Source organism: Furipterus horrens, unplaced genomic scaffold, assembly GCF_987537825.1.
Source record: "Furipterus horrens unplaced genomic scaffold, mFurHor1.1.pri manual_scaffold_16, whole genome shotgun sequence".
Lineage (NCBI taxonomy): Eukaryota > Metazoa > Chordata > Mammalia > Chiroptera > Furipteridae > Furipterus > Furipterus horrens.
Genome location: NW_028327186.1, coordinates 3850304 through 3866837, shown reverse-complemented (window position 1 = coordinate 3866837; position 16534 = coordinate 3850304). Strand labels below are relative to the sequence as shown.

General features: G+C 43.0%; 1 protein-coding gene across 1 annotated transcript in view; it reads left to right on the top strand.

Moving 5' to 3' along the window:
* The window catches only part of ASB7 (ankyrin repeat and SOCS box containing 7), a 29567-nt gene that overhangs the window by 1659 nt on the left and 11374 nt on the right, over window positions 1-16534 (top strand). The window contains exons 2-4 of the mRNA XM_090263605.1: window positions 5584-5699; window positions 7461-7722; window positions 15173-15778. Of these exons, the coding sequence (XP_090119731.1) occupies window positions 7512-7722; window positions 15173-15778 (817 nt within the window). The 5' untranslated portion in view covers window positions 5584-5699; window positions 7461-7511. The remainder of the gene's footprint in view (window positions 1-5583; window positions 5700-7460; window positions 7723-15172; window positions 15779-16534) is intronic.

Below are 16534 nucleotides of genomic sequence, written 5' to 3'. Positions count from 1 at the left end.
TATGTCTCTCCTTCAGACGTGAGCATTTTTTTATTATCCCGTGAGATGATGGGGTGGGGGTGTCTGTGGAGAGTCGAACGTGTCAGGTAAAGAAAGCGCACTCCTCCTTCTCAGCCAGTTCATCCTCATTGCTTAAATGATACTTCATCGATCCTCCCCGTTTTTAATGGTTTTTCTAAGATTAGGGAATATATGTAAATCGTCGGCATCTGCTCCTAGTGTTAACGTGGTTGAAAGTCGTTGGGGTAGGTGACGGCAGACGTTTAGAATGTTTAATTTGGGTCCTTATTCACCAACACGGCAAGTTATGTGGTTTATTTTTTTCAACCTGGTAGTTAATTTCGTGTTAATTCTATTGCCCGTCACAAGGGGAAAAAAAAAAAAAAAGAATTCCTGATTTATTTGCTAGCCAAATACAGATTTATAATGGCATAGAGAATATAATTGATTTTAATTGAAGATATTCCGTGCTGCATCTTGAGTCTGCTGTGGCCAGGACGTATTTTCTTTATACCTAAAGAGATGCCACTCACAGTTACTTAATATTATAACACATACAAGATCTCTTGATTTCGTTAACATTTAACTTTGGTAAAAGAGACGTACGTACTATCTTTAAGAAGTCTGAAGTCAGATGAAGCTGGTAGAAGTGTATCCAACACCTGACTTCCAGCCTTTCTTTTTATTCTCAGCTGAAGTCATTCCCCAAGTAGAGCGATCGTGTCTCTTGCAAACTTTCTAGGCACTCCCCTGTGGCTGCCGGGGTGATAACGCCAGGCATGAGATCCTAAGAATCTTGACAAGCCCTCCTCATTTAAAAATTCTTGCGATCGAAACTGTGATTTGGGTCTGGAGAAGTGAATTATAAAATCACCTCTGTTGCCTCATCCCCATTTCGCGGAAATTGTTGGTTTTTCTCCTGGAAACTCTGAGAGTTTTAGATAATCTGGGCGTGATAATGAATCCTTGTGTTACGTGGAGGCCCTGTAACTGGGAGGAACTAACGAATTCCTCACCTGTTTGGAACTTTTAAACAACATACAATGTTGAGTGATACTACTATCACACCCCTACTTTATTTGGGGTTCCAGGCTCTTGAGCATGTAAATAGAACTCATTAGCATACATCTGATCCAGATTACACACTCGGGGCCTCATAGCGCGTCTGCGTCCATCTTCGCTGTTAGGACTGTGAGCCGTTGGTAGGTTTGTTTTTTTATTTCTCCCTCCGAGCCAGTATCCTTGGAGTTGCTCATTTTATTTCCATACCAGCCTGTATCTCTATTTACTCTGCAAAGAAATGCTTATTTCTTTTTTTTTTCTGAGTAGCAAGCTGTTTCCTTGTTTCTAGCTCACGTGACATCTAAAAGCACACTTCTGATCTGTGTCACTTAATTAAAAAATGTGTGAGTTTCCGTGAAAACGGCATGTAAAAAGCCACTAATGACTAATCATGCCGAAGGAAATTGGGGACATGTGGGCAAATTTGGTGAAAGTTATGTAATTTTAGTTAGGTCTTAAATATATTTTGTTTTACAGTTACTCTTTCCTCCATTCTAGGGATATAGACTTTTAAAAATGCTGTGAAACAAGACGTTTTGGTTTTAACTTAATGCAGCTTACGTGGCATCTCTGTGGAAATGAGATGGTCACATTTAATTCTGAAATCTAGAGTTCCTAATAACGGTCAGCAGTATAAAAGCTTAGAGGCCTATTTGTTATCTCTGACCCCATGTAGAGTAGAAAAGATGAATTCGTAAGATCTAAACATAGTATTAACATTGGGCAATAAAGCCTCATGAAAAAAGGAGCTACATCGGGAAAGTGGCTCATCTATAGTATATCATTCTGAAGTCTTCCTCCTTAGTATGTCTTTTTCTCTTTTTTTCCTAACTGTGAAACCTGAAATGGAATTTCTGAAGATTGCAACCGCAAAGTTTTAGTCATTCTGAGTCATTAATAATATAAAACAACTTACATGGCACATGCGTTTATTTAGAAACTCGCCTCCCTTGCTATGTTCTTTTATTTTATAGGTGATTTCCATGAGCCATCAGGTTCTTAAACTTGCACTCCCTGAGGGGAAATAGACTTTTTTTTTTTTTAATTCTCATTTCTGGACATAGTCCTGTTCTTTTAAATATATACGCACATGGAAAGTAATATTCTTTCAAGTGCAAACTCTCACAAAATAGCACCAAGATAAAATTAATTGCTTGTCCGATGCTTTGGGCTGTTAGGACATTGGGTAATAACTCATCGTGCTTCATAATTTAAGGGATGCCGTGTTCACGGTACGTGTGTCCGTGTATTCTTGCCTGTGAAGACTGAGGCAGGTGAAGAGTGTTTTGGGGGGTTTAAAATTATGGTTATTATTTATAGCGGTTGGTATTTTCAGAAGAGAGAAAAGTGAGACATCATTTCTAGGATTATTCGAGTCGACTTAAGTATGCAGAACATTCTACTGACGTTCTCCCCAGGGGAAATACCAGTAGGCGAAGTTCACGGCAGGTGCTCAGGGGACCTTTGGCTGAAGTAGCCCACGTGGGATCGTCACAAGTTTCTGTTGTCTGGGCGTCTTTTCTTGTTGGGAGAAATCATTTAGTCACTTCACTCTTTCGCACAAGGGCTTTTCTTGATCATATTAATGAATGAAGACCATTTCCTGTTCTCAACCGGCCCCTGCCTCCCCCTCAATGCCCAGCTTCCCCCGCTGCCTCTGTGGACGTGGTGATGGCCAGGTGGGCGGCCCCAACAAGAGCAAGGATTCGGGGGGCGGGAAGCCATGGAGGGTCACCTCCGCTTCTCTGGGGAGCCAGGAGATACTGAGGACGCACTCAGAGGCGAGGCACCCAGTGATCCCCATTCCTGAAATGTAGGTGCGGCTCCCCTGGGGAGTAATCGCGTGTGCATTTGGGGACACGCGGGCGGCTCATCATTGGAGACATTGGTTTGTGTTTTTTAACATGGTCCACACTCAGTTTCCCCTGTTTACATCTTACATCAATAGATACACTTGCCACGATTAATGAACCAGTAATGAATGAACATTATTATTAAGTAAACTGCATATTGCGTTTCGATTTCCTTCGATTTTACCTAATACCCCTTTTCTGTCCCACAGTCCCACCCAGGATACCACATTGCGTTTCGTCCTCTTGTCTCCTTATGCTCCTCCTGGCCGTGACAGGGTCTCAGACTTCCGTACTTTGGATGACCTTGACTCTTGGGGGAATACTGGTCAGATATTTTGTAGAATGTCCCCTACGTAATTGCAGTTTCTCTGATGTTTTTCTCATGACTGGACTGGAGTTCTAGCGTATCATGTATCATATATCATATCATGCCATATCATGTCTTGTCATACTAACCACATGACTTGGCCCTGTTGCTATGACTTATGATCACCTGGCTGAAGCAGTGGTTTTTGCTCTTTTCCCTCCTTTCTCTACCGCCCTCTTAAGAAGGACCTCACTGTGAGCATGGCCCACACTTAAGAAGTGGAGGGTTATGTTCCACCTTCTTGAAAGGGGAGAATCTGTACAAATTATCTGGAGTTCTTCAGGAAATCCCCCACCTTGTTTGTTGATTCAATCAGTTATTTGTTATACGCTTTGGGGTAGAAGCTGGTAGTACTTTATCTTGTCCAACTCGTTCTGCCTTGGCTGTGGAGAGCCCTTCGGTTAGCTCCTCTGTCCCTTTGACATTGCCCCATCATTGCCTTTCTCTCTCTCTCTCTCTCTCTCTCTCTCTCTCTCTCTCTCTCTCTCTCTCTCTGTTTCTTCTTAGCACTTCCTTCCTGTTTGACACTGTAAGATGCCCAAGGTTCATCTTGTATATTTCCTGTCCTAGTCTTAGAATCAGCATTTGTGTAAGGTTAGTTCTGCATTTTTTTTTTTTTTTCCTTACAACTCCTTGTAGGAGTTGTTCTGATTATGTCTAATTCGGAAATAACGGGCAGAGTTTCTGTGGTGATTGCCGGGGGGTGGGTGAAGGTAGAAGAGCGAATAGGAGCAATAAATGGTAGTGGGAAAATACTATAAAAAATAATAATAATAATGGGCAGAGTTTTCAATCAAGTATCATTTCCAAGTGCATGTTGGCAAAGGCCTTGGTCTTCCTCGAGGAACTTTAACAAGGAAAAATAAGATGTGAAACGAGGAAATGAACAAAGCGGACTATATTAATTGGGGCTGGTTGAAAATTTGGGTGGGTGGCCAGCAATGCCTGTGACTGTCCCTTTTCTCTGTAGCACCTGTGGCCAGGTGGCCCAGTCTTGTTGAGGTGACAGGGTTTTAGCACTCTTGCCCCACAGGGGTGGGTGGCAGTTCTCCCAGTGAGAAATTCCTGCAGCGATTCTGGTATAAAGTGTGGAAGTCACTTGGCGTGTGTTCCTAATCACAGTGGGATCCACAGACCTAGGATTTCAGCGACTCAGAGAAAGGTCTCTTTTCCTTTAGTTGTAAAGGGAACTTTTTCAGAATTTGTATAAGGAAGCTGGCAAGACTGTTGCTCATCTTTTACCTACTTGGGTGGTTGTGTGAGGGAATGACAGTATTTCCTTTTGGACATAATGAAGGACCAGCATTTAAAGACATGTTGTCATTTTGGTGGTCATAGGTTCCATTTTGGCTTTGGCCACCTACTGTGTTAAATGTACACAAATTCTCTTTTTAGTCTTGTTTAGGAAAAGCAAGTGACTAGCCGTGTCAGTTAAAAAGTAGTTCAGACGAGCCCTGGCTGGGTGGCTCAGTTGGTTGGAGCATCGTCCTGTAAACCGAAAGGCTACAGGTTCGATTCCCGGTCCAGGCACACACCCAGGTTGTGGGTTCAATCCCTGGTTGGGGTCCATGTGGGAGGCAACCAATTGATGTTTCTCTCTTACGTAGATATTTCTCTTTCTTTTTCTCCCTCCCTTTCCCTCTCCCTAAAATCAATAACTCAGGTAAGGATAAAAAAAAAAAAAAAAAAAAAAAACATAATTCAAATGAAGCAAGTCTAAAAATACATTCTGAATACAGCAAAATGAAGAATCTTTGTTTGCATCTCAATTCCAAATGTGTGATTTATTATTTTCTTTATTCTCTTTCTCTTTTTTAAATCTGCGTAAGAGGGGGAAAAAAATTCCTGGAAATAAATTATAGTCATACCTCAGTACTCGCAGGCTTCAGAACCCGTCCAACCCTGTTCTCATTGCATTTTGATGAGAAATAAAAGGTTTCCGCGCTTGGTGCTTGCTCAGGGCCCTCGTCGCACTTGCTAGGGCTTGTATGGGTCACAGCGCCGCCCCGCAAGAGAAAAGGCTTCGTCCCTTGTCACTTGCTCTGTCAGTTTCCGCACTCAGCACGTGTTCCGGAACAACTGAATGCCGAGTACCGAGGTACCACTGTGTTTTATACCGCCGTGGAGGTGAATGTAGCTCTCAAGGTCACTTTCTCTGAGACTTGATCTGAGTTCTTTCTCTACTCTGTAAGTTCGTTGGAAAGTCCTGAAATTCAAGTTCACCCAATGGTAGACTCTGCCGGCGGTTATGAATCTTTTATTATTTTTAGGAGTTTTCCCATGATTGTTCTTTGTTTTTAGGTGAAGATAGCTGATCTGCACATCGTCTAGACACACACGGAGTCCCCTCCCCACGATGCTGTATGTGCACAATGGTCATTAGGCCATTGTCAGGAGAAGGGACATTCTTCTGGGAGGTAAGCGATTGGCGATCGGTCACTGGCCATCTGTACTGTTCTCGGAGGAAACCCTCGTAGCCTTTGCTTTTCTCCCTCAGACCAGCTCGTGTATACTAAACACAGCACTTGCTGGAAGAAAATGCAGGTTCCTTTTGATATCATTCAACTCTTTCTTGCAACGTGTCCCTCACTTAAGTGCCAAGATAATCATTCCATTAAAAAAAACATTTTGTTAAAGATGGTTGCTTTGAGCACAGATTTGTAGTTTCCATTAATTCCTTCCAATGGTCTTCAGCATCTTCTCTTAAATGGCCAATAGTAGATGAGAACCTATTTGAAAAGGAGTCTTGGTTTTAAAATTTCTGAAACAAGCGACTTGATTTTAGTGTCAGCTGAAAAAAATAATTAAGTGAAGAAATGGGGGGGAGGCCATGTTTTTTTAAGAAAACAAGTTGTCTTGAAATTTCTCGTTTCCCAATTTTCTCTGAGGAAATAACTCTTTGTAGACATAGGCTGATATTTTTAAATGGCATTACTGAGTAGTGAAGCTTAGGAGTTTGTAATAACCCTTTTCTGTGTATAAAAAACCATAGGTTATTCGACTCTCCTCTCAGGCTGTGGCAATATGCCATAAATTAGGCATAAGTTTGCCTTTGTACAATCTATATGAGAAGTTCTGCAAGATAAATTATTATTGGTAACTTATCCCAAGATGTCTAACCTACATAAGAGACCGAAATGTCTTTAAAGAACTCTACCACATAATTTTTTTAGTTATATTTTTAGAAGTGGAAGCCTATTAATTAGGAGAGGAGTCTAATCTATTCCTTAAAATTAGCCCAGATGGAATGGCTTCCTAGAATAATGTTAGTTTACATTTCTGTATGTCTTTAAAGGCTTAAAAGTGCACTGCAGAAGTTTAACATATGTCTTTAAAAGCTTAAAGGTGCACCACAAAAGTTTTTGTACACGTTTTTAAATATTTTGTATGACCTTGTTACTTGGCATACTTATAGCATAAAACTTCTAGAAAACTGATATAGGAAAAAAATGTCAATCCTGCATTAACGAACACAAAGTGAAGAGGATAGAAATAGACAAAAGAGAATTAAAGACAATCTACACATTTTACTCTCTAGTTTTTTTAACCCCACTCACTTCCCCTTCCCCTCAGCCTTCCATCTTTTGGGGCTAAAATAAAATATTGTTCATATACTTTAGGAAAGCAGCCTAAAGGTTTTTGCGCTTTTTTAAAAAAACTGCCTCTCATAATTAAAGGTCTTTAGTTTTCAAAGTCTTTGTCCATTTGATACTTGACGTTTGCTCGCTGATCGGTGATAGAACCCCCGAATAAGGGGTCCCAGCTTAAATCTCCTCCGTGCGCTTCACATAAATCCAAACTCCTAAGACAAGCAGCCACGTGACTCCTCTGCCGTCTCCTGTTTTCTGGCTGCCCAATGTCACCGTCCATCTTGCCCCAAATCATGCTCTCGTGTTCGTAGGATGTCTGCTTTGAGTTTTCAAAAGGCTGCAGAGGAAGCGGTCCCGTTTCAGCCATTTAGGGCTTTGCTCCGGGCTTTCTTTTTGAAATCTTTTACCGCCTTAGGGAAATTCCTGAAAGTTGTGGTCCTAACACATACTTGCCAATTAGTTGAAATAGCGGGAACTTTCATGACCAAGGTGCTCGAGATTTAGCCAAGGAAACTTCTGTGCTCTTTCACGGACGCAGCGCAGGGAGCCAGGAGTCCTAAATGTCCTGCATTCTGCCCACTTCTCAAGGCTCATCTCTGCGCCCTAATGACTCCTTTGTGAAAAGCGGACTCAGCTAGGATGTTACACCATCACTGCCGAAGGAACCCGGAGCTCCAGGAAGAGTTGCAGATCCAGGCTGCAGTGGCTGCTGGGGATGTTCACACTGTCCGGAAGATGCTAGAACAAGGCTATTCACCGAACGGCCGCGACGCCAACGGCTGGACCCTGCTCCACTTCTCGGCGGCGCGGGGGAAGGAAAGATGCGTCCGTGTGTTTCTGGAACACGGAGGTGAGTTCACTGACAACAGATCTCTTTCTCCCGAGGAGAAACCTGCAGTGAAACTATCCTTCCTTTGAAATATATGTGTGCCCGTGGGCGCAGTGTGCAGGGCTTCTCTTTTGTGAATGCTCAGTGTCGCGTTTTCTCTCCGATGGGAAGATTTGTTATCATTAAGCTGACTTTTGTTTCCAACCTCGTTGTCGAACAGATCCGTTCGGCGAATGTGCTCTTCCCTCCGTCACTGTAGCTGATACGCAGCCGGGTTTCTCCAGGTTATTTGAACTAAATGCAGCTCCCCTTCAGGTTGTCCAGTGGCTTGTGCTTCAGAAGCAGAAGGGGCCGTGGTACCCACAGCAAGAGAATCGCACGGGGTTACCTACGGATGTTAACTCAGGCGGACGGACCGGCGCAGGCCCCTTTAAGAACCGTGGCCTCATGTCACCTGGTGTTTTGAATGCCTTGTTTAAAACTCTTTTTTTCTGGACGCTTTTATTACTGTTTCACAGCACTTACTTGCCTTTTCCAGACTCGTCCATAGTTCGTAGGTATCCCACTAGAAGATTGGGTCTCTGAGGCCCAGTTTTGTATAAATATATGCGGTTGGAAGCTACATTTGACATTTTATGTTTTTGCTCCACAAACTGCCCATTACCATAATTAATAATTCCTGTGATTAATAATAACTAATAATTGTCCTAAGCTGACATACTTTTTTCTCCAGTTGCATTTCCGCTTTATTTTGCTAAAGATAACCTGTATGTACTTCATATCATTTGTACCCACGTTATCTCTGTAACGTCGCTCGGTTGGGGTTCAAGTCCCACATGTGCCATTCTAGGCCCTGAATCGCTCATTAATAGCATTTATTTTCATTTTAAGGAGTAGTCAGATTTTCACACTTACTTGATGTGCAACTGTGGTGTCCCGGAGCTCTCGTGAAGGTCATGTGGCTTGTGCGAGGCCGGGACTATGAAGGCCATGAGCCCGGACTAATAGCCAGACGATGCTAGACCTGCCACTGGCTGTTGCCACACATCCTAGGGGCCCTGAAATAGGAACTGTGTCCTTGAAAGAGCTGACCATTCCCCGGCCTGTGCTGTTCTCTGTCCCTCCCTGCTTCTTGCTCATAGCTTATTGTACCCAGTACTCAAAAACCTCAGTTCTGTGGTTAATGAAGGGCAGGGGTTTGCCAGGAGAAAGGTGGGGGAAAAACTGACAGGTGTGTATAGGATCCAAACACTTACAGTGCTGGCAGTCCTTTGTAGAGTTCCGTGGATCTGTCAGGAAGTGGAAAGACACTACGTATATTTTGAAAGTGGAGCCCACAGGATTTGCTAATAGATTGGAGATGAGGTAGAAGTGAAAGAAATCAAGAATAACTGAGCTTTGGGGCCCGAGGGTAAGGAAGAAGGGTTTCCGTTTATTAAATGAGCATAGGAAAGTTAGCCACATGCAGTTTAAAAAAAAAAAACAAAAAAAAACAGGACATGGCTGTTTGATACAAGCCTCTCCTGCGACGAGAAATTCTTTATCGGAAGCGTACTCAAGGATCAGGTCTTACCGCTGCGAATCCGTACAGCTGCCCAGTAAAACCACCACCACCGAGGGATCTCAGAGCTGAGAGGCTCCCTGGGACTGTGTGGTGATGGCAGCGATGTGACCAGAGGGAAGCCCGGTCGGGGAGCCGCTCTGCAAAGCCACCCCTGCCGCCGCGCTAAGAAAAGTCTAATTGCGTTGAGGAAGCGAGCAAGTGTGACTTGGGTTACCGGGACTGTCCATCTTCCGGAAGGAAAAAAAGGGGGGCCGTCTTCCTTGTTTAATCAAAGCCTGGCTGTCCGTGGCACACGTGGCTATTTACAGTTAAATTAAATTAAAAATTCAGTTGCCATCATACGAGCCACGTTTCAAGTGCTCCATAGCCGTGTGCGACTCGGGGCTATCACGTTAGGCCTCAGAGATACAAAGGGCAGCTTGTGCAGAGAAGTGACATTTTGCCACTTTACTTTCAGGCATCCGGCTTCGAAATGACGAATACCTAGAGTTTTATAAATGTCAGAAAATCACTGGAGGGTCTAAACACCGACGCGATGCCTGTAATAGTACCTCTGTGCAAATCCCGGTATTACCTTCTTCTGACCACGTTAGCGTGGGAGTGCCGGGGAGGACTGTCATGGGGGTGAAAACTATAAGAAACCCATTACTATTATCTTCATTTTCCCGTTTGAATTTTTCTAAAAATACTAATACCATGTTGGACATTTTGTGAAAGGAACGTTAACCCTTTGAGTGCCATGCGTAATTCAAAATTTGGGTCAACATGAAAAAAAAATGATATCAGTATATAACCTGAGGCACAAAAGAAGAGAACAAAACATAAAATACGAATTATTCCATTGTTATTTACATTTAGAGCCATCGAAGAAAAAGGTCACTGGGAGTGATGCTGGCACTTCTGGGAAAATTTGTCAGCATCGCTCCCAAGCGATGTCGGCACTCAAAAGGTTAAAAGACCCCATCGTGGGGCGCGCGTGTATCTTCAGATTCAGTATTTATGCCCGCTGATGTGGAGGGCAGCCAGCTGAAGCCCTCTGGAAGTTAAATCCGTAAAGCACATTGCCAGGGGCCCTGCGAAACGCATCTCAGGTCTCCTCTGGGTACGGCAGGAAAATCCTCTTGGTGAAACCCATGAAAAGGAGTGAGTGAGGTTGGGGATTAATTACAGAAACCCGTAGCAGAGGGGTGAGAAATTGCTTTCAGCTTCTCAAAAATAAAAGCTTTTGCCAATGACAATCCCAAATGTGAGGATACCAACATTGGTGATAGGAAGTTACGAAGGCACTGTGGAAAGCAGTTGAGTACTAGGTATTAGATCCTGAGACATGGGAGCTCTTTCTGTCCCCAAGCTTGACTTCTATAAATTTATTCCAAGGAAGCAGCCTTGAAGGCGGGAGTATTTTTTATGTGAAAATTTCCCCCCTTCATCACATATAGTTTTTAAAACGGAATCTTTCTCAGTACCTGGATGTAGAGAAAAAAGTTAAGTAATTAGACTGATTACAATTCATAATTTTTAAAAATGTACAGAAAAATGCTGGAAGTATCACTGATGCATTAATGTCGACAATAGTTGGTAGAGAATGCTGTGCTTTTGCCTCGCGGCTTTCCCGAGCTTCCGACTTTTCCTTCATGAAAAAGTAGTGAATCTGGGAGAAACCCCGTTTGGAAGTGTTATACCATCTGACTTTCCAGCTCTTGATTCTGTGCTGAATTATTAGCAGCTTTGAGTGGTTGTCTGGATTATGTTCCCTCTCTCACTGTTGCCTCTCTTCTCTGTGTTAATACTTAAGCAGAACACGGAGCTGTGTTTAGACCTTCAAGCGCTCCCTGTGTAGCTTAGCTAATTGCATTGGGGCTTCCCAAAACTTTGAAAAGAGTAATCGCATGAAGAGGGACCTAGGATATAGTTCACTATCCATATATTTTATAAATGTGTATATATATATGTACATATATATACTATACACTAGGATACAATTCTTATACATCTGTTTTATAAAATCTGACTTTCTTTTAGGATTTGTGATGTCCAAATCATTTGAGCTTTAAACACAAACAGGGTGCACGTAACAGCACCTTTGTACAAAATCCTGGTAATGTTTTTGACCAGATTACTATGTATATTCCAATCCTGAGGGCAGCCAGTAAACACACACACACACGCACGCAAAACAGGCACACCTCATCTGATTGCCCTTTGCAAGTATTGAGTTTTTCACAAAGTGAAAGTTCATGGCCACCTTAAACAGCAAATCTGTCTCTGGGGGAAATAATGAACTGGGATCTGACCTCCCACCGTGCACAAAAATCAACGAGCAATGGACCATTGCCCTAAACGTAAGAGTTAAAAGTATAAAACTTCTAGAAGAAAACATAGAAAACCCTTGTGACGTGTTGGGCAAAGATTTCTCAAATAGGATACAAAGAGCACAGACCATAAAAGAAAAAAAATGACATTTGACCTCCTCAAAATTAAAATTTGTGCTTTAAAAGACACTGTAAAATATGAAAAGGCACAACCAACTTGGAGAAAATATTTACAGAACATACCTGATAAAGGTCTTGTGTCCGGAATATATAGACAACTGAGTTGAAAACAACCCAATAAAAATAAGTAAATGATTCAACAGACAGTTCACAGAGCAAAGTGTATGAATGAGCGTCATAGCAGTGCATCATCAGCAAAATGTGAATTACGTTCCCATAAGTTACTATTTTATACTCTCTAGAATGGGTGAAATTAAAATTACTAATGATGCCAAGTATTAGTGAGGCACAACTTGGAACTCACGTATCCAGGTTGGGGCAAAAGTAGATTTATAGGTCGTATGGAAACTAATACAGTAATTAATAATACAAGAATAAACTGTTTAGTGTACTCAGAACGATAAACCCTGTATTGCTGGTGGGGATGTACTCTTGCACAGCCTCTAGAAAAAGTTTGGCAGTTTCTTTAATGTACATGTAGCATATGCCCCAGCAATTCTAGGCATTTACCAAGTGAGATGGGAACATACATCCACATGTGGACAGACGCATGTATGAATGCTCACAGTAGCGTTATCCATGATAATAGCCTCACACTGGAAATAACCCCATTGTGTATCTGCTGATGAACAGATAAACAATTGAAGATCCATAGTATGAGAACTACTCAGTAATATCAAGGAATGAATGAACTATTGATACACACACAACAGCATGGATGAATTTCAGAAGCACCACGCTCAGGGAAATAAGTCAAACACAAACTCTCCGTACTCTGTGGTGTCATTTACATGTGATTCTCGAAAAGCAGAAACTTCCGTGGCTGCCTGGGGTCCAGAGTCTGGACAGAATTGACAGTAAAGAGGCAGGAAGCAGTTGTTTGAGAGGATGGAAATGTTTTGATTGTGGTGGTAACTACTTGGCTGTGTACGGTTGGTCAGAGCTCATCCACCTGTACACTTACTTAAAATCGGTAAATGTCATCGGACCTCAGTTAAGCTGTTGGAAAGAAGAAACCATATTGATAGGTCATGTTGATTTGCTTTTATCGATCTATACCCTCAAATGTTTCCACAGATTTCAATGGGTGCCTTCAGACGCTGCTACACCTTGTTTTAAGCAGTTTGCTAAGGGGACAGAGTTGACAGGGCTGCCCTTAGCATTCAGGGAAAGCATTTCTGATGAAGGGACATGTGAGCAGACGTGGACGAAGTGAGTTCACGTCCAACATTTTTTTTTCCTATGTGCCTTGTATATTTCTCAGTGAATTCATAATCTAGGCGTTTCAGAGTTTCTGTTGCTATTACAGATAAGATCTTTTTCTTACTGCATTGGCTAATAACAATCCTTAAATTCGTTTCTGTTTACATGGCCCTTGTTAATCCCTCAGGTAACTGCAGATTTTATGCTTTGTGACTTAAAGCTCTTTATTCTGTGCGCGTTTTCAGCCTGCGCTCAGCTACTGTGTTTTAATGCTTTCCACTGAGACTAACCAGATCATCGCTGTCCGTGTTCATTAATCATTGTTTTTCCTGACTCAGCCTAGCACCCAAATGTAAGTAAAACCTCAGAAAGACCTAAAGCGGAAAACCAAAGATGCAAGCGCAGTGTCACGTAGCGTGATTTTAATTTTGCTGTGAAACCAAGGACAGGAGGCACGTAAGAATGTTGGCTGGCGATGTCAAGCCACGCCGGGCAGACAGAAGGTGGGAGCCATGAAGGAAAGTATTCCAGAATTTCCCTGACAGATCAGGAGGGAAGGTCTGGAAGCAGTTGATTGGTCAGGGATAGATGAGAAACGGACGTCTTGGCAAGATTGACTGTTTCATTTGCCTGGAAGGGGCTCTTCTTTATGGTATGCCTGCCTTCGCCTTGCCCGCCCTTGGTAAGTGAGGTGTCAAAAACGGGATCGAGGGCTCAGCACCTTCTGGCAAAATGGAAACGCCGGTAGCTCGTCTTCATGACGTACCAGCAGATGGCAGCAAAATGCCTTGTGAAAATATTCTCGCCTTCATTTTTGTTTTTTTAAGTCATAGCAAGTAGTTACTATATATTTTTCTTTCAGCGAAGACCAAGGCAGATAGGCTATCCTTATTTTCTTGTAAGTGGATAAAAATAATATTACTACTATGTACCGTTAGGTTATATTTACTGATTTTAGAAATTGAACTGATACAGCTTGCCTTTAAAAATGTCCACTTTTCACAGGTTTCGTTAGCCAACTACGTGCTAACCGAAACTTCCGTTCTGCAGAATATTCTTATTTTACGTGAAGCTTTCTGCCTCGTAGGCTTTTCTAAGAGACCCGACCGTTAGGTTTTAGACCTCAGTGACATTTTACTAAAGAAGACACACATGCCTAATCACACAGCATTGGAGGCTGTTTGTTTGAGAAACCCCATGACTTTTTCTCTTTTCTGACCAAACCCGAAACGAAGGTGACTTTTATGAGAAGAAAGCCTTTTAAGCCTCGGCAGTCGGGTCTGACCAGTTTACCTTCACAAGGAATTGCTGGCCTCCAGCAGGTGACCTGCCTAATAGGATGGGCGGTGGCGCTCAGGAATGCCTGTGCGGGGGGGGGAGATGAGCCCCAGAGAGCTGGGCCAGGTGACAGGTCACCGAGCAGATGAGCCACTCTGGTTTCTTTTTCTTTCCTTCTCTCCCACCCCCGTGAGATCAGTCAATTTTAAGAGCAGGTCTTGGAGCTGTTGTAGAAAATAATATTTATACACTGTGGAGGTTTCTTCCAGTTTTTCACACAACGTACCACTTAATTCTTACAGATCCCGAAGTTCTTGTCAAACTTAGAATTCAGAGGAGACTTTTATCTTAGGAGAACACGATTTATCCAGATCACTTAGCGTATATCTTACAAGCTTTGGAATTTTTACAGACCGCAGAAAAACTTTTCTTTTTTTTAAACCTAATACACCCTAAAACAACATAGTCTGCCAGACCACAGTACATCCGTAATTTAGAACAGCAGATGTTGCTACACATGCTTCTCCTTAAGACCGAGAAGCACAAGAGAAAATAAAACAAAAAACTTAAATCAGACGAGAAACCTGAAATAATACAGCGATGGGGGAGCTTGAGCCGCCAAAGGCAGTTGATTCAGTTAGCAAAAAACTAGGGACTCTGTGATCTCAACTGTGTGTTTTTGTTTTTAATATGTCCTTTAAACACTTTGTAAGTCATTCTGTTAACCAGGGTTGGTAACTTTCTACTAAACTTTTATTTCCCATTAACACCTGACTTCGGTTAAACTGAGGAAAGAAAAGCTTGATGGTGTCCATCGTGAGGTTGAACCGTGGCCTGAGTTGCGTGAGGCTTGGCCGGAGCGTGCGTGCCACGGTGAGAGTGTGTTATTCTATCTCAGAGTCTGCTAACGTTTTCATTTTGGTTTTGCCTCTAGCTGATCCCACAGTTAAGGACTTAATCGGAGGCTTCACCGCTCTTCATTACGCGGCCATGCACGGCCGAGCCCGGATTGCACGCTTGATGCTCGAGTCTGAGTACAGGAGCGACATCATCAATGCCAAAAGCAATGACGGCTGGACTCCCCTCCACGTGGCCGCCCACTATGGCAGGGACTCCTTCGTCCGGCTCCTCCTGGAGTTCAAGGCCGAGGTCGACCCGCTCAGCGACAAAGGCACGACGCCGCTGCAGCTTGCCATCATCCGGGAGAGGTCCAGCTGCGTGAAGATCCTGCTGGACCACAATGCCAACATCGACATCCAGAACGGCTTCCTCCTGCGCTACGCCGTGATCAAAAGCAATCACTCCTACTGCCGCATGTTCCTTCAGAGAGGCGCGGACACAAACCTGGGCCGCTTGGAAGACGGACAGACTCCCTTGCATTTGTCCGCCCTCAGGGATGATGTGCTCTGTGCACGGATGTTGTACAATTACGGAGCAGACACGAACACGAGGAACTATGAAGGGCAGACCCCGCTGGCTGTTTCCCTCAGTATTTCCGGAAGTGGCCGGCCGTGTTTGGATTTCTTACAAGAAGTCACAAGTATGTACTATAATTATTACTCTTATTGCATTTTTAACAAAATCTGCATCCTCTGAGGAGCTTAAGGTGTTCTTACAACTAAAAATTAATCACATATTCATGCTTCCTTTTAGCCCTGCGTGGTAAGTAATATCCCATTCATCCGACATGAAAAGAAAGCTCTTATCACAAGATTGCGTAAAAATTTGGTTGTGTTACTGGAAGGGATGGGGTTAAAAAGTCAGGGTGAGGGAAGAGATGGAGAAAAGGACAGAAAGAGAAGTTTTTTGTTTTTTTCTCAGCAACGATCTGTGTTAGAACAAGGCAGTTCCTGCTGGTCGTACACGTAGTTTTTCCAGGCTGCCATAGACTTCAGGTCGCGGAATTGGGAGGCATGTGGATTTTAGAGTCCATACCTTTGCAAGTCTCCTAGTATTAGTGCCTTTTTTAATTTTTAAAAATTTTTTATTGCTAAGCTGTTGTTCACGTTTGCGTCCTTACAGTGTGAACCCACGTGGAATGGAACAGTGTGTTATTTATTTGGGTTCCCTAGTAAAGCAGGCTAAAGATGTTAGAAATTGTTGTAAGAAGAGAATTGTCCTCAGTGGACAGTTTGGTGCCGGCTTCTGTTGTTGTACCTGACCTGCTTCGGTGTGGGTGCTTTTCTGTTTTCTCCTAAAAGTGCCTGGAAGAGTCTGAGCCCACTCTGTAATGGTACGTGGGCCTGTATTGCTTTTCGGATAGGAGCACTGGTTTGTGCGGCTGTAGCTACCCTCT